The sequence below is a fragment of the Urtica dioica genome, chromosome 9 (assembly GCF_054948205.1).
Source record: "Urtica dioica subsp. dioica isolate 48M chromosome 9, U.dioica_male_clone48M_v1_H2, whole genome shotgun sequence".
NCBI classification, from domain to species: domain Eukaryota; kingdom Viridiplantae; phylum Streptophyta; class Magnoliopsida; order Rosales; family Urticaceae; genus Urtica; species Urtica dioica.
This window is the reverse complement of record NC_142764.1, coordinates 10,390,644-10,416,002: the sequence shown is the minus strand read 5'-3', so window position 1 is coordinate 10,416,002 and position 25,359 is coordinate 10,390,644. Positions and strand designations below refer to the sequence as shown.

General features: G+C 36.5%; 4 protein-coding genes across 7 annotated transcripts; 1 reads left to right on the top strand and 3 right to left on the bottom strand.

The window, feature by feature from the left end:
* Nucleotides 1–3,077: 3,077 nt before the first annotated feature.
* LOC149384880 (Tetratricopeptide repeat (TPR)-like superfamily protein) lies at nucleotides 3,078–6,597 on the bottom strand. The gene is made up of 8 exons (XM_089624879.1): nucleotides 6,434–6,597; nucleotides 5,658–5,842; nucleotides 5,340–5,575; nucleotides 5,013–5,262; nucleotides 4,740–4,885; nucleotides 4,419–4,627; nucleotides 3,836–3,960; nucleotides 3,078–3,737 (listed from the first exon to the last, which is right to left on the bottom strand). Coding segments are annotated over exons 1-8 (1,731 nt in total). The 5' UTR covers nucleotides 6,436–6,597; the 3' UTR covers nucleotides 3,078–3,159.
* A 2,275-nt stretch (nucleotides 6,598–8,872) lies between these two features.
* PEX1 (peroxisome 1) lies at nucleotides 8,873–19,097 on the bottom strand. Of its 2 annotated transcripts, XM_089625835.1 has the most exons (17): nucleotides 18,704–19,097; nucleotides 18,241–18,414; nucleotides 17,115–17,214; nucleotides 15,891–16,373; nucleotides 14,876–15,610; nucleotides 14,156–14,247; nucleotides 13,514–13,587; nucleotides 13,071–13,293; nucleotides 12,229–12,322; nucleotides 11,967–12,121; nucleotides 11,599–11,829; nucleotides 10,803–11,003; nucleotides 10,434–10,559; nucleotides 10,256–10,317; nucleotides 10,030–10,147; nucleotides 9,188–9,469; nucleotides 8,873–9,101 (listed from the first exon to the last, which is right to left on the bottom strand). In XM_089625835.1, exons 1-17 carry the CDS (start codon nucleotides 18,905–18,907, stop codon nucleotides 9,063–9,065), a joined length of 3,393 nt encoding a protein of 1,130 aa, XP_089481961.1. In that variant the 5' UTR covers nucleotides 18,908–19,097; the 3' UTR covers nucleotides 8,873–9,062. The 2 variants fall into 2 exon arrangements, with proteins under 2 accessions (XP_089481961.1, XP_089481962.1); XM_089625836.1 differs by lacking the exon at nucleotides 18,704–19,097 and having other exon boundaries at nucleotides 17,119–17,214; nucleotides 18,241–18,258.
* Nucleotides 19,098–20,670: 1,573 nt separating this feature from the next.
* Nucleotides 20,671–21,294, bottom strand: LOC149384878 (uncharacterized). Its single transcript, XM_089626189.1, has 2 exons — nucleotides 21,287–21,294; nucleotides 20,671–21,043 (listed from the first exon to the last, which is right to left on the bottom strand). Exons 1-2 carry the CDS (start codon nucleotides 21,292–21,294, stop codon nucleotides 20,671–20,673), a joined length of 381 nt encoding a protein of 126 aa, XP_089482315.1.
* Nucleotides 21,295–21,324: 30 nt separating this feature from the next.
* On the top strand, nucleotides 21,325–24,866 carry LOC149384877 (SWIM zinc finger family protein). Of its 3 annotated transcripts, XM_089627264.1 has the most exons (7): nucleotides 21,325–21,531; nucleotides 21,611–21,884; nucleotides 21,994–22,645; nucleotides 22,738–22,937; nucleotides 23,038–23,156; nucleotides 23,260–23,282; nucleotides 23,390–23,553. In XM_089627264.1, the coding sequence occupies exons 2-7, from the start codon at nucleotides 21,616–21,618 to the stop codon at nucleotides 23,405–23,407; spliced, it is 1,281 nt and encodes a 426-aa protein (XP_089483390.1). In that variant the 5' UTR covers nucleotides 21,325–21,531; nucleotides 21,611–21,615; the 3' UTR covers nucleotides 23,408–23,553. The 3 variants fall into 3 exon arrangements, with proteins under 3 accessions (XP_089483390.1, XP_089483389.1, XP_089483388.1); XM_089627262.1 differs by having other exon boundaries at nucleotides 21,328–21,531; nucleotides 23,038–23,282; nucleotides 23,390–24,866; XM_089627263.1 differs by lacking the exon at nucleotides 23,390–23,553 and having other exon boundaries at nucleotides 21,326–21,531; nucleotides 23,038–23,287.
* Nucleotides 24,867–25,359: the final 493 nt, after the last annotated feature.

The following is a 25,359-nucleotide window of genomic DNA, read 5'->3' as shown; positions in this document are numbered from 1 at the left end:
TTTTTTGTAGCCACATTTAATGGAATGGAGAATTTATCAACGTTTCAAGTAGAGTCTTTCATTTTAGTTAGAAGATTATCCCATTTTTTAGGGATTAGATTTGTTTTCGATTTTAAAGCTAAAATTTTGAAATATATCGCTCACATTTATTCACTGGATCATTTTGCTACGTTATTCAAAATTTGAATTGTTCTGTTCCGCCTTAAATTGAACGTTCCTTACCACTTTTTCTCGTGTTTAAGAAATTTTATCACAGTTTCATTGGTAAGAATGGTTTATTTTGGTTTATTTTAAAAAAAAATTTACATATGTTACATCATGTTAACGCTGAATATATTATTTCACAGATATATTCGAAAGAGCATCATGAATGGTTCTCAGTTTTCTTTGACTGAATCAAGTATGTCCACTCTTAAATCGTCAATAATATTTCTTCTAGATTATTGAAACATTTTTAATTTTTTTTTTTTTTGGTATATTTTCACAGTTTTAACGTTTGAGAGACAGAGGCTAAGTCAGTCACCTTCGGTTGTTTCGAACAACGTAGAAGATTTCTCTGAAGATTCAAAACTGACTCTTTTTGGTCAGGTTGATGTCGACAACTTCCCGATGAACATTTGTCGGAGTTGTTTTTTTCTTCTTGAGAGTTGAACAAATTGGACTCTTCTTGATCAAGGTAATTAAACGCTCTATGATTGGTTTGAAATTGAAGATGAAAAGTTAGAGTTCCCTTTGTTGTGTGTGGCGGAGATTCTGAAAATTCACCGGGTGTAAACTGATTCGGAATGTAATAGCAAACTTATTGATGAACCCTAATGTAAGTAATTACACTGCTTAATTTTCGTATATTTTGGTTTATTTCAATATCGCCATATGTTGTGTGCGGCGGAGATTTGTTGTGGGTAGGGTGCTTCAGATTTATTTATGTTTATTCCTGTCTATTTTTTTTTTTTTTGTAGCCTGTTTTTTAGGATTTAGTCTTGGCGCTTCTCAGTCGTCGCACAAGACGGAGGAGGCTGGAGTTCATCGTGGCGTTATGTGTGGCGAAGATTCGTTGTGGGTTGGGTGTTTCCGATTTATTTTAGCTTATTTTCGTGTATTTGTTGTACATCCTTGACATTATTTTGTATTTATCGTTGTTGTCTGTGTATTATTATCATCTTCTTAATAAGTTTTTTTTTTGGTAAAAAATATATGATGTTTATATATTTGTTTTTCATATTCAATATTTATGCTTTACAATCTTCGTGTTCTCATTATGAAATATTATGCATTTGATAAAGTTGAAAGAGATAAGTTTGGTAAAGAAAATAAACTAAAATTTACAAAAATAAAGTTAGTAGTTTATAAATTAACAAAAATTAACACACATTAACTATGAACTGTTTCCATTCTACCGAACTAAAAATTCAAAAAAACCTAAGAAAAATTCAAAAAATACATCAACAGATAGAGAACATAACTATCTCAAAAACCCAGGAAAAAAAATGCAATATGAGATTAAAAAAAATATTTATTTTGGTTTATTGTAAAAAAAATTAGACTAATAATTGTTTTCCACTTTTACATGTCTGATTCTATGTTTATTGATATAATCAATATTTATTTTATTTCCTATATTATATTTGCATATTATGTTTCATTAATGCATTCCAAATATTTCAAATTTCAATCTCAAGCACCTATTATAGATTTCTTAATTGACGAAGTTGACTTTTTAAATGGGTTGGTTGAAACGTTGGCTAGTGTTTAGTTTTTCTTATTCAAACCACATAAGGGTATATTCGATATTTCATAATCGTAAATTTCAGTAAATGATTAGATTACAAAATTTACCAAACGTGGGTTAGATCTTAAAAACCACGTTTCAAAATGGTTACGTTGCTAGTTTGCCTATATATATATATATATATATATATATATATATATATATATATGCTACAGAGTGTCCAAATTAGACTTTGATTGTAGGAGTTCATATTTCAACCATTGCTCATATATATTAACTTTTTTCTTAACTCTATATTTAATTTTGATATACAATTTAATTTAAAGTGCGTTTTCAATATTTTGTTAACATGTAAAGAGGCCTTCTCCGCCAGATGAAATGTGCTGATAATTACATAATGAAAAATTGGTCTATAATCGTACTGTTAGGAGCCGGGTGAAACAGTTAATGTAATGAAAACATTAAACTATGCAATAAGATATTGGGTTAAAGATTTCATAAAAATATGGTTGATCAACTTATTTTTTGGTGTATTGAACTTGAGAGAAAGAGGAAAAACAGAGGAGATTTGAATTGGAATCTCAAGCTTCCATTAATGCAATGGAACATTATTACGAGGATGAGTTCGGTAATCAGTATTGACAGCGTGGCACACCTAACGCCAACTTGTCAATACTTATACGACAACACCAGATAAAGCTATTACATACGAAACGACGATACAGAAATATAAACGACACTAGGCGTATTCTAACAGCTCCCACAAGTTGAGCGCGGTAAGACTCGGCGCCGGCGAGGTCAGCTTGTCGCAGAAAAGACTCTTCATTGTTCCTCCCGCCAAATTATCATAAATTTTTATTAAAAAAAAATACAATATAAACTTGAAAATCCACGTCAATGATTTATGGCCAATCTCTTAACGCCTTCATTTATGTTAATCGTTACTTCGAGTTCCTTATTAATTCAAATCGACAATCAGTTTCACAGTTCGCTGACATCGCAGAAGTTAGCGAACTAGAATAAATTGGTGTATGATTCCTCGTCGGCGTAGCTTTCACAGTCCTTTGGGCTTTTCCAATTCCACAATTCGCTAAGTTCGGGGTGACTTGGTGAACTATTGGAGCTACTGTTAGATTTATATTCTATATTACTCGGCCCGAGTCAGTGCTTGGGCTTCCCGTCTGAGCTATGGCCGTGGTGGTTGGATTTATCCTCCCAGCTGACCCCAAGCCTACTTCCTCGGCACGCGAAATAGTCAGAAATCGCCACCACTAATAATGCTTTTTCTCGATTCTCTATGGTATTCTCTTTACAATTTTCGCTTTGACAATTTCTGTAACTTCTAGAATGCAAAGTACCATATCATAACCTTCAAGTATATTGTGATATGTGTAAATTACAGAACTGTACGATAATAAGGATGTGATAATCTAGTAAACGGGCATAGGCATAGCGGAGCCCTTATGAATGGTTCTAATAACAGTGGTGACCTGATCGACTTGCTCTTTATTCGAACAAGCGGAGAGAAGCACGCTGGCCGTCCCGCCATCGGGATAACACCCGGAGTCGATCATCTCCTCGAATATCTGCAAGCACTTCCCGTACATCTTCTTCCTCGAGTAGGCCCCGAGGCGCGAGGTCCACGTCACCACGTCAGGCTCCAGATTCTTGCCCCGAAGCGAGCCAAAGATCTGCTCGACTCTGTCGATGAAGCCGCCGCGGCCGTAGACGTGGATGAGGACGTTGTAGGTGGAGATGTCGGCGGCGGTGCGCATGGCCGCCGCCACTTGCTCGACCTTCTCGAACTGCCCCGCCTTCCCGTACGCATGCAGCATGCTGTTCACCACCCACGTGTCCGGCTCCAGCCCCGAGGTTTGCATCTCGTTCACCACTTCTTCGCATTTCGGGATGTCTCCGATTCGGGAGTAGGCCGATAGCAACAGCATGTGGGACTTCATCGTCGGGGACACTCCCATACGTTTCATGTCGTCGAACACGGATTGCGCCTCTATAATCCAATGAGAGAGAAAAAAGAGAGAATTTTGACATGGTTTTCTTCGGCTTCTTTTATGTTATGTTTTTGGTGGTTGGTTTTGGAGATTTTACCGTGGTGAAGACCGGCTCTTCCGTATGCGTCGACCATGATATTGTAGGAGGCTCGGTCGGGTTCGCAAGCCATGTGTTGCATCAGAGAAAAGATCTCTGCGGCGCCGTGTGGTAACCCCGCTCGGCTGTGTCGGAGGATCACCAAAAAAAACAAAAGAAGTTGCGTTGGCGGTTAAAGAAGTAAGTTGAAATTAATCAGATAAAACCCAGCTTACATGTCTTGTAATAAATATGATAAAAGAAAATTGGAAAAGGGCTGTTTTTAAGAAAATATATTAATTAGTCTCAATATATTTACTAATCTTATTTAATTCATTAATAATAATTAACTGAAATTTGTTTTAAAATATAAATAAAATAGAAAAACTATGAACTCTAGATTTATATTATGGAATTTCACGACACAAATCCTAAAATATGAAATGTTTCAATTCAGACTCAGGAGCAACTCCTCAAATTAACATGTGTTTTAGTCCATGAATTGTTTTACACTCCACTTTCTAATGGCATTGGAAACAAAAGATGTAAAAATCTCATTGCAGATAATTGGTGAAAAAAAACTAGTTTGGAAATGATGATTGACCTGTAAGCTTCCATGAGAGCATTATAAGCATACACATCAGGCTCATATCCTGCTTCTTGTAGCTGCTCGAATATTTCTTCAGCCTTTTCACAGAGTCCTTCGCGAGCAAAAGCATTGACTAACGCAGTGTACGTACAGATGTTCGGCTTGCACTTTCTCTGACTCTTCATTTCATGAAACAGCTTCAACGCCAAGTATGATTTGCGTTCCTGCTCAAAGGCCAGGAATTCGAAATGAATGAAATTATGAGTGAGACAAGTCTAATATCCAACATTTCCGAATAAGACTTTGGAAAAAAAGATGTTCAAACTTGGAACTTGCCTTTCCGTACAAGTTGATCATCATAGTGTAAGTGTTGGTAGATGGTTGGCAACAATCTTTTCTCATCCTCTGAAAAATCTCGACGGCTTTTTTAGGATCTCCTCTCTTCATTAATCCGTCAATATAAGCATCGTACACAATCGAACCTGGTTAAGATTTGTTAGGAATCTCACACTGAAAAGAGAATGAGAACTATCTAAAGAGTTTATAAGGTCATTAAAATTAAACATATAATTAGTTTTCTTTTTCGAATTTGAGATAAGAAAAGCTTACTCCGAGGGAGAGCAGATCTGCGCATTTCACCAAAGATAGCTTCGGCTTTTTGAATCGACCCGGACTTGCAATAAGCTTTGAGAAGAAGGGCGTAAGTGTCTTCTGTGGGGATGCATCGAGCTTCAAGAAGTTCTAAGTAAGCTGACTCGGCTTTCTTATACAACGATTTTTGGCCATAAGCGTCTATGAGTAAATTGTAGCACATCACGTCAACCTTGAAGGAGCTCTTGTACAATATCCACTCAAATATCTGAACACATCAACTCAAGAGTTCAAGAATTCCAACTCAAATTTCTTTCTTGGAACTCAACGGAGCTCGATCCTTACCAAAATTATGGGATCCCACTGCTTGTTGAGACGAAGCTGAACGGCGACGTTGATGAGGTCATCCCATATGTCATGAGAAGTCGGAAGAGAACCGAAAATTCCCCAAAGCCTACTTTGATCGAGTTCATTGTCAAGAACAAGGTCCAGAATCTTCTGCGCCGTTGGGCTCATCACGGGAAAAATTCCATCGACGAACCCAGATCCGTATTTCCATCCTCGGCCCCTCAAAGAACCACCTACAAAGACACAACATAGATTCATATTTTGGAACAAGCACTGAATATGAAAACATTACAAGAAAATGTGAAAAATAAATACAGCGTTTCCTTGAGAGTTTCTTTGGGTCAAAGGTTCTGAATCTTCCGCGCTTGTCGATGTATAAGCTCTCTTGCCTGCTCTTTTCTACAGCTCCGTTGCTGGAACTTTTAGCTCTCCATCGACCCTGACTCCTCAAACTTGTACTTCCTAAGAAAATGTAATTGATTGCACACTCCACGACCAACCTTCATGAGTTTAACCACAATTTAATCAGTGGATTTTGTTTCAAAATATATGATACAATTCTATTGAGGCAGCAATAAATAAATAAAAACCATTTACTACGGGAAAAAAAAAAGAAAAAAAATACACGCGCACACAACTTTCTTATATTCCAGAGTCTCTTTTACACCATTTCTCGTAGCTTCCTTAGGTTTGCTTTGTGAAGTAAATACACCAAATAAAATATTGGGAAATAATTGAATAAACGGATGAGACTCTGCCATTTAAGCAATAACATATAAACAACGAAGTGTAGCATTATCTTCCCCCTTCATTTTCTGCCTTGGTATTAGAGAAATGGTGTGACTCTGCTATGATACAATTTTGATACAATCTATTACGCACTGGCTGCAACGATTATGACCGTGTAATACGTTTTCTCGCTTGTAGTTTTGAGCAGATAATCTCGTTCTTCTTAAATATTCAGTGACTCGGAAACATTAACTAAACGCACGGCAATCTTATCCGACAGAAGAAGACTGGTATTGCCAGTATGGGCACGGAAATCAAGAAGAAGAAGAAGAAGAAAATGGGAAGGAGCGTTAAGAGTTTACATGAATACTTGTGTGGGAAGCGAATTGCTCAAGGTGTGTTTCGAGAGAGAGGTAAATTTCTGGAAGGTGAAGATACTCCATGATAATGCTGTTAACGTACACGACAAAAGAGTTCAAAATATCTTTTTATGTGACTCCTTAACGGATTGCATTCCCTCTGCTCTGGTTTGCAGTTTTATCTTTTTTGTAGGCTTTTTATTTAGTGAAAGCATGTACACACATACATACATATATATATATATATACATACATATATATATATATATATATACATATATATATATATATATATATATATATATATAAATGTCACAATTATGTCACTTGTGAAAAACTGAACACATTTACAGCCTTTGGCCATGTCATTAATGAGACATTTCCATTAAGACATATCGATTATATAATAAAAAAAAATTACACGGACTAATCCACTTGAAACGTTGTAATTGCAATCTAGCCAACGTTTCAACTAAATTTCTAATGTAACCAAAAGGGATGACATGGCTTTATTATGTAACAAACGTTTAGCGTTTTGATACACGTTATTAAAGCTTTAATACATGTCATTAAAGCTTTATTCCATAATAATTTATTTCCTAATCTGTAGTCCAATTGGTTGTTTGTAAATCGGCTGAAGAACATGTAACCAACGTTTTGTTGAAATATTATTCCATGATATATTTCTTTCCTATTTTGTACTTCAATTATCTGCTCTGATTGATGGATTTAATTTTCATTGACTTTCTCTTTTAATTTACAGGAATATATTCCCTTAATTAGGGAGTATATATATTTTTTTTTATCTTGAACGTATGAAAAATGTTTATAGTAGGCATCGAAAAAAAATTAGAATTGTTATAGCCCCAAAATATGAAAATTGCGTAGCTTATAAACAAAAATTTATGGTGATTAAGAAGTAAGAAACTTGAAACCATACAAAACAAGCACCTATTAACGTTTATTTACGAAATTTACTAACAAGTAAAAAATCTGAAATCATACAAATCAGCATCTATTAACGATAATAAACAAAACTTTACTGACGATTTAGAAATAAAAAAAAAATTATTGGAACTTAAGCTAATAGTCAGTCAAATTTTATACGAATTCATGAATTAATCAATATTTCATTACATGTGACAGAATTTCATTACTTAGTTTAATCAATATTTAATTTATGTTCCTATATTATAATCAATAATGAATTGCCTTGTATATATTTGGAATTTAAATCTCAAGCGTCGAAAAAATATCAACACATGGGACATACATAAGGAATCTATATGGAATTACCACTAGGATTCGACACGATAAGGAAGAAATGGGGAGGTATTTTGTCGCAAAAAGACTATATGGCTTGAAATAATCTCCATGTGCTTGGTTTTAGAGATTCACTGAAGAAGTTCAACAAACATGGGTACAAGCAATCACAATTTGATCATGCTCTCTTTTCAACAAACATGCCCCGTTTTGGTAGTTCGTGATTATGAAATGATTATTATAAACAGTGATATGGTTGAAATTGATCGATAAAAGCAAAGCTCCCTGGAGACTTTGAAATGAAAGACCTGGGAATCTTAGGTACTTCCAGAAAATGAGGTGGCCATGAGCAAGAATGGAATTTCTATATCACAAGCGAAATATTTTAGCCACGTTTATGGTCATCAGAATGTTTGGATGCAAACCTGTAGATACTCCGATGTATTCCAGCGTGAAACTTAGCAACAACTACGACAACGATCAGGCAGTCGATAGAGGTCACTATTATAAGTTACCAGGCTAGCTAATCTACTTATCTCATACTAGATCGTTCATCACCTTTGCTGTGAGTTGCGTGAATCAGATTATGCACAGCCCATAGCAAGCCGTCTTAAGGCAGTGTATCAGATTCTCAAGTATTGAAAAGGAACTGCTAGACAAGTTATTTTTTTCAAGAAGAGTCGAAGCATGATAGTTGAAGTGTACATTGATACAAATTGGGAATGTTCTCCTACTAATCGTCGACCGACTTTGGGCTATTGTTTTTTATATTTGGTGATCTCGTGTAAGAAACAACTAGTGGTTGCGCGAAATAGTGATGAAGCAAAACTTAGAGCTTCGTCCCTCGGTATATATGTGAGCGCTTTGCTTGATGATCATCTTATAAGTACTTAATGTTGCCACTAAATTTCCGCTTCAAGTTTATTGCTATAAAAATAACTGATTTAGCTCACAAGTAGTTTGTCATTTCACCCAAAAAAATCCCACGATTCCTCTTCCACACGCGAAGCAGTAAATGAGTAGGTGATTATAAGATCTTAATCTATCTAAATTTTCTGCGGAGATCATAACAGTCCAGCCTAGAAACACTTCCTTGTGTGGGACTCCCCCAGAGGAATTGAATTCATGTATCAACTTCATGCAACTGTCTTTCAAATAACCTAACAAAACCAAAGGGTGTTTGCAGATAAGCCAAGTCAAAACGCTCTTGCACGAGCTTCATCCCAATTATTCAAGAACGTAATAGAAAGCCCCGTTCATCTCAGGCCAGGATTTCGGCTCGTCACATTATTAAAATCTGTGATCTGCTAACTTTTACAAAAATAACGAGAAAAAATAAATAAATAAATAAATAAATAAGCTCGTCACGTTATGCTAAGGTTGCTCTCTTGCCTTTTGCTTCTCGTGACTGCAAAGCAAAAAACTTTTGACTCAGTTGTATATCCTAAAACCAACGCAAGAGCAGACTGTCAGCAAAATGTAAAATTAAAGAACCTGTACGGCAAGAGATCTCTTTGAATCCAAGAACTGGCTGTAAATTCCATATAGTCGCTGCTTTTCAGCATCCGAAACGGATGGTCTTGCCTTGGACGCAGTAGACTTTAATAGAGCATCGGTAATGAGTGGCTTCTTGGTGATTTCATAGGCTTCACCGGCCAAGAGATTGTGGACTGCTTCAAGCTGTGCATCTGAGAGCAGTGCTTGAAGGTCGGCCCCGCTAAAACCCTCAGCCATGTAAGCTATGGCATCCAAATCAACATCACTGGCCAGTGGTAGCTGCACCAATTTTGAGATAAAAAAATATGTTTCACGTCTGTTGCAACTAAAAAAATAGTATAAAGAGAGAGAAGCTTTACTATCTCTTGGAGCATCTATGAGTAAATTGTACTATAGGTCTGCTTTTACAATTTGACGTCAACACATTAAGTTCATTCAATCTGCTGGAACGTGGCTTCTTTAAAGAGAGTTTTTCCTTTGTGGCAAGGTAAATTTTGAGTTGATCAGCAATAGAAGCAACATTAAGATTTCTTACCATAGTTTTATTTTTAAATAAACAATATTGCCAAATAGACAAAAAGTACAGTACTGTTTGTCCTTTTTAACCCCAAAAACCAGACCAAATGCTAACCAACACGTCAGCTTGGAAACAAGAGGGACAAAACCAGCCACTAGAAGAAAAATACAATCGTTCAAATGGCACTATGCCAATCCCTGACCAATACCGAATAAGGTATGGGGAAACAAAAGAAAGAGGCTTAATTTCTGGGGGCTACAAGGTTATATTACCTCACATAATGTATTGGAAATCAAAAGAAAGAGGCTGAAATAGTAAGTACCTTTTTAGAAAGAACTGTAAGAATATCCAATCTTTCACGTGGAGATGGGAAATCACAGAAAAGAAGACGGTCTAGCCGACCAGGTCTTAGAAGTGCAGCATCAAGTAAATCTGGTCTACTGCTTGACATTTAGATAAAGAATATAAAATAAGGAAGTAAGTCATTGAAACAAATTATATATATAAAGATTCAAACATAATACTCATGACAACCACAACAGTCTAACCTTGTAGCTGCAAAAACAAACACACCGGTCAATACTTCAACACCGTCTAATTCAGTAAGGAACTGCAATATAAAAAATCGTTTTAAGAGACCACACATAATAATAATAATAATAATATATAAAATAAAATAAACAAAACAATCGAGGAAGGTAAAAGGCAAACAAGAAATTCACTGACCTGATTAACGACACGGTCAGTAACTCCGGTGTTGTCATGTCCTCTTTTTGGGGCAATAGAGTCAAACTCGTCAAAGAATAGAAGGCATGGTGCCGCAGCAGCTGCTTTTGAGAATATATCACGAACCTATAAGGCAACATACAAGAAGGTATCAACTTCATGAAGAAACCATTACATGTTGGAGTTCATATATTGGAAATAGGATTAACTATGTCCATATCTTCTCTCCGTGTAACAGTGGGTCCCTTATATATTAATTTGCCCCACAATCTATGTTTAATTTTCTGTCAAGAACATGATATTTAGGTTGCACTAAACAATTTTCAAATGGCTTTCTTTGGTAAGGAAAATATGTAGTTTGGCTCATACGGCTTGCTCGGAAGCACCAATGTACTTATTCAGAAGCTCGGGCCCTTTGATAGAGATGAAACGTAATGAACAAGCAGCAGCAGCAGCGCCAACTATGTGTGTCTTGCCACAGCCAGGGGGGCCATATAACAAAACATTTGATCGCAAACGTAGAGGTGCTTGTGCAAAAATGTTTGGGAACTTTGAAGGCAACTCAATCATCTGGTAAATGAGATAAGAGATACAATTTAGCATCAGATTACAGGAGAAATAGAGCATTGATGGAAATATATTATAACAATGCCGGTAAATGAGTCGAAATGCAAAGCCATGCACTCATCATTGTCTCACTGATTTTTTTTTTTTCACTGAAAAATATAGTAATATTGTCAAATAAAATTCGCAATCAGGCTATAACAATCTCTAATTAGATCAACAATAGAGAACTACTACTTTTATTAAACAAAAGAGAACTATTGGACCTTCTTCCTTTCAGGATCAACCTTCTCTCCATTCGGAATCATTTTTTCTAAGTGAACATAACTCGTGAAAGACTTCCTAAACAATTGTTTAGTCATTTACATGTACAGCTTGAATGGCTCGTGGAAGGAAGCGTCAAAGTAAATGAAATAAGAGACAGGATCCCTGATAGGAACAAACTAATAATTATACTAATTCAATTATCTTGTAGTATAAACATGCCATATTCCATATATCTTCTGACAGTAACCAGGCAAAAGAAGAACAAAAATATAAATTTCTCAGGGCAACTTATCATATATATCTCAATGAGGTCAGAAAATAACAAATAGGGTACCTCCTTAATAGCCTTCTGAATATCAATGAGACCACCAACATCATCCCAGCCAGCCCGGCCACTATCAGGAGCAGACTTAGAAACCTCCCTCATGGCAACTGGAAGGAAATCATTCATAGCCTTGGAAAAATCCTCTCTGATTAAAGCAGCCTCCTCGCTCTTGTCAGAAGAAGAACGGGAAACCAGATGATGACCAACAGAAGCATGAACAGCTCTATCAACCAATATTTCCTGATAGAATGGCAATGTTCAGCATCAGTAAAAGAGCATCCAGATCTTCCAAACATAAAAGTACGCACTATAAGCAAAAAAACATGGCATTCTACTAAATAATTCACATATATGAAGAACGTAAGCAATCAGAATACCAGGTCATATGCATCGTAGCCTTCACATTTTGAAGCCACATCTTGCAGGATGCTTTCAGAACACAGCAATCGACGCTTTTGAACCTCATGCTTCAGTATAGCTGCACGTTCCAAGGCCGCAGGAGCAGGCAGCTGAACATGGAAATCGAACCTTCCTGCACGGAATAGGTCAAAAACAAAAGGATTACATAGAAAGTAGTTAAGATATCATTACTTCTTCAGGATATGTGTAACCATTACAAATGAACCAAATAGCACCTACCTGAAGAAGACAATGACTGAGGAAGGCTATCCAAAGACTGCGCAGTCGCAATATACGCAAGAGAGCCAATCCCACAGGAGCTCTTCCTCTTTTCCTATTCATTGCAACCGACATTGTATTAGCAACATGAAGTGATAAATACCACGAAATAGCAGCCAGGCGTCATTATTGAATCCGATTATCAAAAAAAAAAAAAAAAAAAACCAATAATTGTACACTATCACCATTAATTTAAAAAGGCAAATCACTTATAAAATAAAAGGATGATGAATTACACATTACAGACACAAGATACACCTTTGGGATTTGTTCTAAAATATATTATTTTTTTAAGAGAAGCAAGATTTGTTACAGACAAATATTCTGGAGAAAAGAAACTAACATCGAACAAAACATGGTCAGTCCCTAATAAGGTCGGGCAAAGAAAATCAACCAATACAACATAAAACCAGATACCGAGTAAGCTGGAAAATAGAAGAAAACGCAAAGGTATGCAAAAGGAAAACTCAACCAATATAATACAAAACCAGATACCGACTAAACAGGGAAATAGAACAAATCCCAAAGGTGCATAGTAGCACAACTATAGTCTAGAATGACCCAGATATACAAGTTGTAAAGGATCTATAATCAATGATGACACGTTCTACAAATAAGCTGGTACACCAAATGACTAAAAAGACAACATACTAGTAAACTTATCAGCTTGATGTTATTTTTTATTTCTTTCCCTTTAATCAAAAGGTGGATGCTACTCTGATTGAATAAACAATTAACCACAGCAACATGATTTATTTTTTTTACTACTAGATAATAAGAATGAATCATAGCAAGATTAATACCCCATATTCATCAATAATGTCTATAAGAAATTCTGTGAGTGCAGTAACAGGACTTGAAGATTGAGGTCCCTCAGATTCAGAAGAGGACGGAATAATGCAGTCAAGATCATCAAGGATGATAAGAGATGGTGCAGTATCTAACGCCTCGGTTATGAAGCTGGATAATGCTTGTCGAATGGACGTGGCTTTTTCAACAGCAAGTTTAGAGCAAGATACGAAAACTCTGCAGACAAAAGCCCAAGATATTAAACAAGAATTCGGGCCCGACAAACCTCAAATTCACCAGGACTAGTAATATCCTGGAATAAATAACTGAGTAGAGGTCTTCTATTTTAGAGTATTTTCACTATTTTCAATAATTAGAAGTCTTTGTACCTTAAGAACCAAAAACTAAAACGAGAAATAGGTGAAAGAAAATACAAAATAAAGAATACAACTATTACATATGAGCTAAGATTCCTTCCCGCCCCTGAAGAAATTTTGCAACAGCTTTTGCCAATAATGTCTTTCCAGAGCCCTAAATGAAAAAAAAAAAAAAATCAAATACAAAATTAAATAAAAATATATTAAACTGAAGGGAAGCATCTTAGACAAAGAAAAGCAATATACTAAGCCATTTCATCACCCATCGTCAGCTTAGCCAAATGATTTGAGTTGCCTTTAGCAAAGATAAGGAGTATATTGGGTATTCTCTTAGAATTGCACATAAACCTTTGGTTTGGCGAATTGCAGAGATAAGAATAAAGATGGAAAGCTGGTGTGAATTTTCTCAGGTTGAATAAGAGATAAGAATAAAGTCCACCGGCAAAAGCCAACAATCTTAGGGAGTAGAATACTTGTTTGGATAGACAGCGATTCTATGAGGATTCTTGCTAGATCCTAATAAGAGAAGATTTGACAGGTTGGAAAACAGGGCAGATGACATCTGGGAGCAAGTGAGGGTGTGTAGGTTCCAGTTAATTATTAGATAGCTCTCGGTTAATATTCTCGTCTCATTTACATCGTGGTTGGATAATCAACAGATTGTAACTCTAGACTCTAAATAACTGTACCACAAACATGTCAATCGATTCAAGAGCACTTACAGGAGGTCCGTGAATCAATACGTGTCCTGGAAGAGGAAGATTATATGAACTGAACCACTTTCCCGAAGCAGGGGATAGCAATACCGTCATCCCTATATTTTAACCAGGATTAGGTTTGAAAACAAATACAAAGATAAAACAAAAAAAACAAAAAAAAACAAAAAAAAAACAAAAAAAAACAAAAAAAAACAAAAAAAACAACAACAAAAACAAAAACAACAAAAAAAACCTTTCAGTGGCACAAAGCATTTGCATTACAATTATCACATTATAGTTTGCAATCGACAGAAAATTGAAGAAGTCCTTGGCGACGAAACGTTCACTGTCAGTGGTGGATGTTTTGTGTAAGCATATACTGATACCGTTTTGCTTCTAGCAATGTACATATAGATCTCATGTTTAAACAAGGGGAAACATATCTATTAGCCTAAAAAGACTGAAATTGTTATGGCCAAATCTTACTGGCCCCAAAAAAATATAAGTAGATTTGACCATCAATAGATATCTAGATGCTTTTCATTTCTCGGTTAAGGTAAAATCATACTTATTAGTACATGCACACTAAGAATGACTTATGAGGAGACGGTCAAACCTAGACGTTCACTTTTACAGGGTAGGCTGGTATGCAGCCAAAACAAATGAGCGAGATATAAGGTAAAGAGAACTAAAGGAGGGAACATAAAATATCATCAAATCTTTGGATGAAGGAAGAGAACCTACTATTTATAATGTCTGAAGTAGTTGTCCCCATCCAGCTTAGGGCAGATATATCAGTAGTCATATAGTCCTCAAAGACATTTTCTTTGACACTTATAAAGGATACAGGATCGCCTATTTCCAGCTTTTCTAGTAATGTACCATGCGAATTATTTTTCCCTTTGTTTATTTCACCAATTACAAGCTCATACACTGGCCAGCATGTATGAGGTTCCATCGGAATTCTTAATGCATACAGAATCTCAGCTGGTAGCTTCTTTGTCTTATTCATATTCTCAAGGACACTATTAGACAGTGCCTGAATATCCTCATGAGACCGAGACTTACAGCTTATCACCTCAAGGTGCACCAGTGTTTCAATTCCAATAAACAAAGAATTCACTTGTACACCAGCACTAGATGAAATGCCGTCAACTTGAGCAAGAAACCATGCCTTGACAAGATTTTGCAAACCCATCCCATCATCAAGCTTAGCTTTCCCGTCTTCTTGGCAATGAGATTCTCTTGAAAGAGCAGAAATAACTTCACCATGGGCTGACCAATCTTCAACATTAGTATATGCAAGGGATCTGTTCTTGTGAAGTCTATTTCTTGTTCTGCCATTCTTAGGTCTTACCACGTCTTCAAGGCCTTTTTTCTCAAGATTCTTAGCTTTCTCTATCATCTTAAAATGACAAGGGGAAAGGGAAATCGAGGGGATATCTGTCCTTGCAATGTTGCATCCCTTAACATAAACCCCTGCATATGATAAAAATGCTTACAATCATGAAATGTTCTCAAGCATAAAAATAAAATAAAAACCAAAAAAAAATACTCAAAAAACCATATTTATCCTTTGTTTCCCTTTCCATTTACAGCTTTCTAAAATTTGTGATGTTATCGTACAATATTATATATATTCATGAAGAAAAACACAACACCAAAATAATATCACATTAATTCTCATCTCACCCAACAGCTACGCAGAATAACGTTAAGACAAATATGATATCATTGGAACAAGGAGAGGAAAACATACATGAATGTAGGGCCGCCCTCAAGTAAAGACGAAGAGATTCAGCAATCATAACATGTCCTTTCGCCACTGAATCTGAAAACAACAGCTGAACAATTACATGACGACTTTCTTTGGTACCTATGTTATTTGAACCCTTAGTAGTGAGATTGTTTTTTGCACCCAAACCATCTTTTCCAGAATCTTTCCCACTCTCATTGGAGATCATACGAGGTACTATAGCTACTACCTGAAGTGAATTCAATCCAAGCTCTTTTGCAGTCTCTGGGTGAACAATTGCAACAGAAGTGAGAACTACACTAAGCTCAACACTTTCAACTTTACTTTTGTGAATCAATATATTATTATCTGCTTCTTGTATACGTAACATCGCTCTTGAATTTTGTGATTTAGTAGAAGACAACATTGAGGACTCTTTATCTAACTCCCCAGGTTTCTTTCTTCTTTTTGGAGCAACTGCAACTTCAGTTCCTGGCACGAGTTGCACTGCAAAAGATACTTATGTTAGACTTACATTTCACATCGCCTGAAGTATCTTCATACAAGACTGAAGGTGTTGACATATTTCTTGCTTCATACAAGACTGAAGGTGTTGACATATTTCTTGGAATCACAGAATTTCTCTAACATAAGTTGCAAGTGCCAAACAAGAGAGAATGCAGATTTTAAGAAATTTTACAAGCTTTAATGAGATCTGAAATGTATTAGCTAAATTCCTATTCTTTGGAGACTAATACAAAAGTGTAAAGCTCTAGTTTGCAAAGTAAATCCAGAAAACTCATAGTGTATAAGGCAATAAAAAACAAGGAAACAGTTAATTAGAACGTAGGCGACAAATTGAAATGAGCTAAAATACCAACATTCAAGAGATTGGAATGCTACGAACGACCTCCATCTAAAGTAGGAAATTGGAGCTTAGTTCAAATTTTAATAATTGAAACAAAAAACAAAACAAAAAATCAGTAGGAAAATCAAATATTACTAAAAAAAATAGCTCAACCTGAAGTATAATATCATCCAGGAACAACCACTACATAAATATAGCTCTGAAAAGCAAAAGGTTGCATGGAAGATTCAAATTACTATATCCAGATGGTATCCCAGTTTTTCAATTAGGAAAAGAAGAATGCTTTAATTTTAATGAAAAAATACGATAAAAAAAATGTCCAAAAAAATTCATAGAAATTTAGGCCAAGAAAATCCAAACCATGAACATCAGGTTCTTACCCACCGATTTCTTGGGGAAAGTTGAAACCACACAAAATGTGATGATAGTACGGCCATGCAACCACAGAGGAAATGTCATTTTCTCATGGACTATCCTGACCTGTATTCATCCAAGCTTAGAGAATGAAAAGAGACTACATGGAAAAGATGTTGAAAAATACTACAATGAGAAAGAAATCAGAGAGGTTAAATGTATTTAGAAGACAAGAAAGATTCCACTAAATAGATTGCTCAACGGATCAAAGAGTGGACGTGTTACCGCCTTAAACAACAAAGAACATAAAGCTTGATGCTTAGAGAAAGAACAAACAACTAGAGGCAGAGTGAAGCAATTTGTCTATTTTTTTTTTTTTCTTTTTGGTTGTCTCAGGTGAATAGTTTCCTTTAAATGAATGAACGATGGTTTTGAATTAATCAGATTCCACTAATTAGATTATCCACATATCAAAGAAAGAACATGCCACTCTTACACAATCAATAAAAGAAAGCTTGATGCAAATAGAAAGAACAGGCAGCTAGAGGCAGAGTGGAACACTTAGTCTAATGGTTATTTGATTTTGTGTCAGGTGAGACAATAGCTGGCTATGAATTAATGAACATTGGTTTCAAATTTATTAGAATGTGTTGATAAAACAATTGAGCAACAAAGAACAAGCATCCAGAAAACTTTAAATCTCAGACAGAAAGAAGCCATGCATAAATCACACCACGAACGAAGTCTGTTTTACTTAATTCTTGACATGTAAAATAAAGACAGCAAAATCTAATGACAAGGGCACTTCAAAGTGAGATCCATACTTTAGATGAACAACAACAAAGAACAAAACAATCAAGTAGACTAGACAATAAAACATTGAACCTGTAATTAGACTCTAACGCATATATCCCCAGCTCAACATATGATACTTATGAGCCACAGGAGTATAAAGAATATAGTTCTAAACAAGTTTCCATGCCCACACAAAAAAAAATAAACACGAATAATTTTTAACAAAAAACTGATTCCCTGGAGAAAATATATCTCCAACTCTCCCAGTTTACCCAACACTATAATAAATCAAACTAAATAATTTGAGCTTCAATAGCAAGAATATTTCTTAGCAAAAATGCAGTTGTTTCCCTTTACCTGCCTTAATATAGCTGCTTCCGCAAGCTCTGCATTTAGCTCCAAAACCTCCCAATCATCCTCACTATTTGGCTCTATTGTAACCAATGTTGCCTGCGCTACATTTGATAGTACTCGCACCTGAACTCTCGTGCCCTCTCCGAGAGACATACACTCTGCGAACTGCTGAGAAATCTGCAAAAAAATCCACATTTTCTGACTTCAAATAAAGGATACCAATTAGATGAAGAAAAAAACTAACTGAACAAAAAGCAAAAACTAAAAACACAAGAACAACTGAGTCACAAATTTGAAATGAAAGTCAAAACGAATCTCGAAATGAGAATAATCGAATTAAAGCAAAGAGCGCCATATCATCACCACTACTATTGATTTTATCACCGAACGACTATCGAAATGGCTATAACAACAGTCAACGCTAAAACCGGAGTTGAAAGTAAATTGAAAACGGGGAATGAAATACCTCGATTGCGGAGGAAGAAGAAGCGCCACCGGACCAAGCGACGGACCAGCGGAGTTCAGATGAGGTCGATCGGAGCTCCAAGGAGAGAACGTCCGAGGAGGAGCGACGCTGGGAGGAGTGTAGGGTTTGAATTAAGAGCAGAGGGAGCGAAACAAAGCAGCTCTCGATTCCTGCGAACAGACGAACTTCGAATTCCAACTCCATGGTAAGGAAGCTAGAGCGCGTGTTGAGGACGCGCCGCCTAGACAGGTGAATGGGTAGTGTTATAGTGAGCGACGTCGAAGAAGAAGATCAAGTGGCTTTCTCTTCGCAGGCTTTTTTCGAACTTCGAGGACTAAAAGGAATTTTCGAGTAGTAAATGGTGAGTTGGCGATTTTGGGGTAAGAAAATGAAACTTCAGGAACAAAGCTTTAAGAAAACTAAAAAAAATAAAAAATCATAAGTAAAACGTCCAAAATATTTTTGTTCAAAAATTTTTAAACAATTAAATATAAAAGTAAAAATTTCGAAATCATTTAAAAAAAATAAAAAGAAAAACTTTCAAAATAATTAAAAAAAATAAAAATAATAAATTACAAATCCACTGCATAATAATAAAAAATTTCGAAGCTTTTGTATTTATTTTTATATTGATTTTGAAAATTTTACTTTCATTTTTTTTAGTGATTTCGAAGTTTCATCATGTATGTTTCTAATTGTTTCGAAGTTTTTTAACATGAGTATTTTGGACGTTCATTTTACCTGTTCAAAAAATTGATTTTCCTAAATTTTTCAACATGAAACTTTATTTTCAAATATGAGGTAGCTTTAACTTTGATTTATTAAGTTTACCTAAAAAAAACTAGCATCTCCAAAAAATTCCTAAATTTTAATTATTTTTTAGTTATTTTAACATAAAAACTCTTTGTTAGAGATTGTATTTTTTTTTCATGATTCCAACCACTTTTTAGTTTATATAAATTTATTCAGTAACATATGATCTCCAAAATATTAATTTATTTAGCATTATACGATAACATCGAAATCAAATTTTGACATTTTTGTAAATTTAAGTGAAAAACTAGTTTTCAGTGGCATTTACAAGTACATTTTTCTAAATGTACTTGATTCACAATTAAATCTCATTTCAATAGTTCATTTAGCTAATATTCTTTTAATAGTATATTGTAGAGACCTTATGGAGTCATGTAAGCAAACCTTCAAATATAGCCCCTTGACAAAAGTTCCAAACTTTCTCAAGGGCTTAATTTTGATGTCAATTAACTCCATTATAGAATTGATGATGACAATCTCTTATCTCGTATCTTCTAGATTTATACTACATGCACAACATCTTAATACATTGGGATCCACAATAGATTAGATGTTTACCATCTATGAATATCATTAACTAGATGAAAAATGTCATTTCACATTTCTAATTATTATTTTCTTTAACTCATTTGTTCTTAGTGGATAAGCACAAGCATCTAATGTGAATTAGACCTACCAAGTCACAATGCTTTATTTAAGTACATAGTTATAAAGATCGTCAATTTGCCCTTTCATTAAAATAAAAAGGTAAAGTATTTACGTCAATTTATACGCGTAAATACATGGACGTGATTATTTACCTAAAATTTACGAAACATTGGTCATATAGTAATGTGAAACTATAAATGTAACTATATATTTAATGACCCTAATTTATATATATATATATATATATATATATATATATATATATATATATATTTGGATAAGATGGTGACGGTTAAACATTTTAGCTATTTTTCTGGTTAGATTTTGTATGATATGAACACAATCTAAAATTAGATTGGAGCGGCATAAAACCATTTGGTTTAAGGAAAAATGGTATGAACTAGCCAATCCCAAACTATGGCTTTTGCAAAATAGTCATAGTTTCATTTGTTTGGTAAAATAGCATTTCTCAAAAACACGTTAGGAATATGCGATTAAATTTAGTTCTATTCTGTCTTTAACATGCGAATGTCGAGGAAACCTCCTTCGACGGCGAGTAACAGCGGGGACTCTCTGGCGAGGTTCCGAAGGCAGAGCTGATCGTCCATGTGGCGCCCAAGAAGCAGCTCAGCCACGGCGGAGAAGCCGTGCCGGACCGCCACGTGCAGGGCCGTGTCGCGTGCGTCAGCATCGCGGGCCCGCAGCATCGCCCCGCTGTCCTCCACGTCATCGCTCGCCGCCAGGATGAGCCCGACCATCTCGGCTTCGCCGGTCCTCGCCGCCGCGTGCAGAGGCGTTTCGCCGCCGGAGTTGGGCGTGGTTACAAGCTTCGGGCAGTGACCGATGACCTCAGATCCTCGTTTCGGTTCTGCTTCAGATCTGTTGGATTTCCAGATTGTCATTAAATTTAATCCTGCCTCGATTAATTTTAATCCAGCCATCATAAACCTTACATTCTGTTTTTATAGTTCGTTGGGATTAAATTTAATCTAACCTAGATTAAGTTGGCTAGTTTGCTTATAGTTGACAAAGTATGATTATTTTACAAAAGTTTGGCTATATAGGCGCTTCACCCTCGGTTTAATTAGGTCTCAAATTCTGAAACAAAATAAAGGACTGGACCGGACCATTTCGTAAACAAAAGCTTACGTGCATCATCTTGCAAAAGAACCCAAATCTCCAAGTTTTGCCCACACAAAATAACCCTGGGCGCGCTCGCGCAGTCACATTTTCAGCCATAAAAACACACTCTCTCTCTCTCGCCGACTCTCGTCCTGCGAAAAATCGCCATCCGACCGCCGCCACGAGGCTCGAACGCCCGGTGGAGTTCCTCGGCCCCGCTTGACAAGAGGACGCTGTTACTTCAGGTCTTCTTCTTCGTCTCCTCTACAGGTCGTGTTTTGGAGGGTTTTCTTTTCATAAGGTCTGATTGTATTTCGCTAGCAGGTCCGATGGCTATTATTGAATCAATATGCGACATTCCTGTTCAAGATCCTCCAGAGGAGGAATTCTCATCTTCTGACCTGACGTGGACCAAGTTTGGGAGTTCAGAGCACCAGGACGATGTTGCCCTGATTCCCTATGAACGAGTCGACGAGTTTATAATCGGCGAATGCTCCAGTGTGGAATGCCCGACCCGCTTCCATATTGAGAGGGGTCGGAGACGCTCTGTCGGCAGCTTGAAGGAATACAAGGACGACGACTACTTGGAATATAGATTGTAAGCTTCGACCCAGTTTCGTGTTTCAATATCCCGAGTCATTACGTTTTATAATATTTCAATAAGTGCTAAAGATATAGAATGTCTTCTTTTTTTTTTCTATGTGAAGGTATTGGTGTTCTTTCGGGCCTGAGAATTACGGGGAAGGCGGGGATATATTACCCAGCAGAAGATACCGACTAAATACGAGAAACCGCGCTGCTAGACCTCAATCCATGCGTGGCTGCACTTGTAACTTTGTAGTGAAGCGGCTTTATGCCCGTCCCTCGCTTGCCCTTGTTATCTATCACGAGAGGCGCCACGTGAACAAATCTGGGTTTGTTTGCCACGGGCCGCTGGACAGAGATGCCATCGGCCCCGGTGCTAAGAAAGTTCCGTATATTTGTAACGAGATTCAACAACAGACGATGTCGATGATATATCTTGGAATCCCCGAAGAGAGTGTGTTGGAGAAACACATTGAGGGGATTCAGCGGTACGGTGGCTCTCACGCTGCTGTCAACAGCCACGCGTCCCAGTACGTCCACAAACTTGGGATGATCATCAAACGGTCGACCCATGAACTGGACCTCGATGATCAAGCTAGCATCCGCTTGTGGATCGAGCGGAATCGCAAGTCCATATTCTTTTATCAGGACGCTTCCGAGACTGATTCCTTCATTCTGGGAATTCAATCTGAATGGCAGTTACAACAGATGGTCCGCTTTGGCCAGCACAGCCTCATCGCAGCGGATTCGACATTTGGTATAAAGAGGCTTAAGGTAGATATCCACTTAAAACTTATTTCTCGAAGCTCTGGGATATCAATTGTAGAAAGGACTTGTCGTCTTATCTTGTCCTGTTTTGTATGTAGTATCCCTTGTGCTCGCTTCTTGTGTTTGATTCAAGACAGCACGCATTGCCTGTTGCATGGATTATCACTCGTAGCTCTGCAAAGCCCGATGTATCGAAATGGATGAAAGCATTACTTGATAGAGCTCATAGTGTGGAGCCTTTGTGGAGGATCAGTGGGTTCTTGATTGATGACGCGGCCACGGAGATTGATTCTATGAGGCAAGATGTTTTGCTTTTTAAGGTTCTTATCTTTGCTAAGTTTATGTAGCTGTAGAATATATAATTTTGTTTTTGTATTCCGGGATATTTTTCTTTACAGGGATATATTCGCTTGCCCTGTTCTATTTTCCCTTTGGCGAATACGCAGGAAGTGGCTGAGGAATGTTGTAAAGAGATGCAATGACATTGAGGTCCAGAGGGAGATGTTTAAATGCCTAGGTAAACTAGTTTACAGCATATGGAAAGGAGATGATACTCTTAGGTTCATGGAAGAATTAACAAGAGATTTTGTTGATCAAACTGATTTCATGGAATATTTCAGAGGCTATTGGATGCCTAAGATTGGTTAGCTCTCTCTCTCTCTCTCTCTCTCTCTCTCTCTCTCTCTCTCTCTTGTAACTATATGATTGGAAGTCTCAAGAAACATGATTTTCTTTTTTGTGGGTGAATAGAAATGTGGCTTTCGATGATGAAAACACTACCACTTGCAAGCCAAGAAGCATCTGGTGCCATCGAAGCGTATCACGTGAAGCTAAAAATGAAACTATTTGATGATTCACATCTCGGAGCGTTCCAGAGAGTTGATTGGTTAGTGCATAAGCTTACAACCGAGTTGCATTCAGGCTACTGGCTTGACCGTTTTGCAGACGAGTCTGACTCTTTTCAGAACATTAAAGATGACTATGTTGCGTCTACGTCTTGGCATAGAGCATTGCAAATACCGGACTCGGGAGTTACCTTGGATGACAAGGAATGTCTTTTTGCCAAAGTGCTTAGCCAAAAAGATGCAAGTGTCACGCGTCTCGTGTGGAACCCGGGGTCGGAATTTGCTTTCTGCGATTGTGCATGGTCATTGCAAGGAAACCTTTGCAAGCACGTCATTAAGGTCAATATGATATGCGGAGCTAAACAAGATTCTCAGGCTCCCATGTCTTCTCAATCCTTTGAAGAGATACTTATGACTCTACGGAATAAGCCGATGGATGATTCTATCGAAATGGACCAGGCCATGGCGTGGACTCTTATGATTCACGATCAAATAAAAAAACTTGTGGAGCTTAACGGCTCGAAAGATATTGGAACAATCGTAAAGGATCAGCCCTTGAGTTGGGTTTCTAAGAAATCTAGAACACAAATAGTCAGGCCATCGACTCTTCCGGCTCTTCCATCTAGTTCTAATGGCACACCAAGGGATATCGTGTCAAGGAAAAAGAACCGTAAAAGAAGAAGATTATCTCGGTTAGTCTAATCGTGGTGCTCTTTTTCAAGTCGTTTATGGATACTTGGTGCTGCTATACGTCCTCGACCGTGTCCTTAGATTCGTAACAGTGGTGGTTACTGACGGCAATAGAGTTTTCGATTATTCTTTGTATGAAAAATCTTAAGCGTGTTCATGCTATTCAGTTCAAGCAACATGGCACTCGAGGCTTCTTTGTTGCCCTTCGCAGATAAGGGATGGTGGACATTCCTTCAGATGTGCGAAGCTTGACCAAGCATTATGATCACAGCCAAGCTTATGAAGTAATAAGTTACACTATTGTTTGGGGTTTTTCTTGTAATTTGCGATGGCTGCTTCTACGTATACATTCAGAAAGAGAGATGATATTGAGTCGTTTGAGCAGAGATGGGTTTATTATCTTTATTATTCATGAGATAGTGAAAATGATCTTTGACGGTCATGATGAGTTAGGCTGTACTTGCAAAGCAGGCACGCTCTTTGCGCTTAGATTATGTTGGCAGGTTTTCAATAGTGCTTTTTTTTTTTTTTTTTGCGCCACCCACACCAATCTATCCACGTGGTTTTGTTGTGGCTGTACAGTTCTTTTTTTTTTTTTTTTTTTTTTTTTTTTCAGATTGTCGGAGGACAAATAAAGGTGTCACTCTTAATCTAAACTAAAGACAAAAGTAGCAAGTTGATTTAAGGCAGCAAATTAGTCATTTTAAAACGCTATTATTTTATTTTGACCAACATTTCAAATGTTCTAGTTAAATAGCCATTGCTTTTTTTACTTACCAAAATATCTTTTGCCACCCATGTTTTTTTTTTCAGAAAATAAAAACAAAAAATTTGAAAATTAAATCCCATGTTTGGTATTCATCTCAAAAACAGTTTTTGAGTGGAAAAAATTGAAAACAAAAAGTGAAAGTTATGTTTGGTTTAAGTTTTTGGAAAAAAATTTCAAAAAATTTTGAAGTTGTTTTGTAAAATAGTAAAGAAAAATGAAAACAAATAAAATGTGTTTTTGGAAAAAAAAAATTCTTCTCTTCTCTCCTCCTTCTCCTCATCTTCTCTTTTCATTTTTTCAAAAACAAAAATGAAAACTGTACCAAACACTTTTTTCAGTTTTTTCAATTTCTCAAAAACAAAAATGAAAACTGTACCAAACAGCTTTTTAAAAACAACTGCAAAATAATTTTTCAG

Coding starts and splice junctions, on each gene's coding strand:
- LOC149384880 (XM_089624879.1), bottom strand. Junction 5,263..5,339: donor AGTGGGATCCCATAATTTTG/GTAAGGATCGAG, acceptor TGATGTGTTCAG/ATATTTGAGTGGATATTGTA. Junction 4,886..5,012: donor CAGATCTGCTCTCCCTCGGA/GTAAGCTTTTCT, acceptor AATCTTAACCAG/GTTCGATTGTGTACGATGCT.
- LOC149384877 (XM_089627262.1), top strand. CDS start 21,616: ATGGCTATTATTGAATCAATATGCGACATTCCTGTTCAAGATCCTCCA. Junction 21,885..21,993: donor GACTACTTGGAATATAGATT/GTAAGCTTCGAC, acceptor TTCTATGTGAAG/GTATTGGTGTTCTTTCGGGC. Junction 22,646..22,737: donor TTGGTATAAAGAGGCTTAAG/GTAGATATCCAC, acceptor TTTTGTATGTAG/TATCCCTTGTGCTCGCTTCT.
- PEX1 (XM_089625835.1), bottom strand. CDS start 18,907: ATGGAGTTGGAATTCGAAGTTCGTCTGTTCGCAGGAATCGAGAGCTGC. Junction 12,323..13,070: donor ACATTATTGATGAATATGGG/GTATTAATCTTG, acceptor TGCAATGAATAG/GAAAAGAGGAAGAGCTCCTG. Junction 10,318..10,433: donor CTGACCGTGTCGTTAATCAG/GTCAGTGAATTT, acceptor TTTATATTGCAG/TTCCTTACTGAATTAGACGG.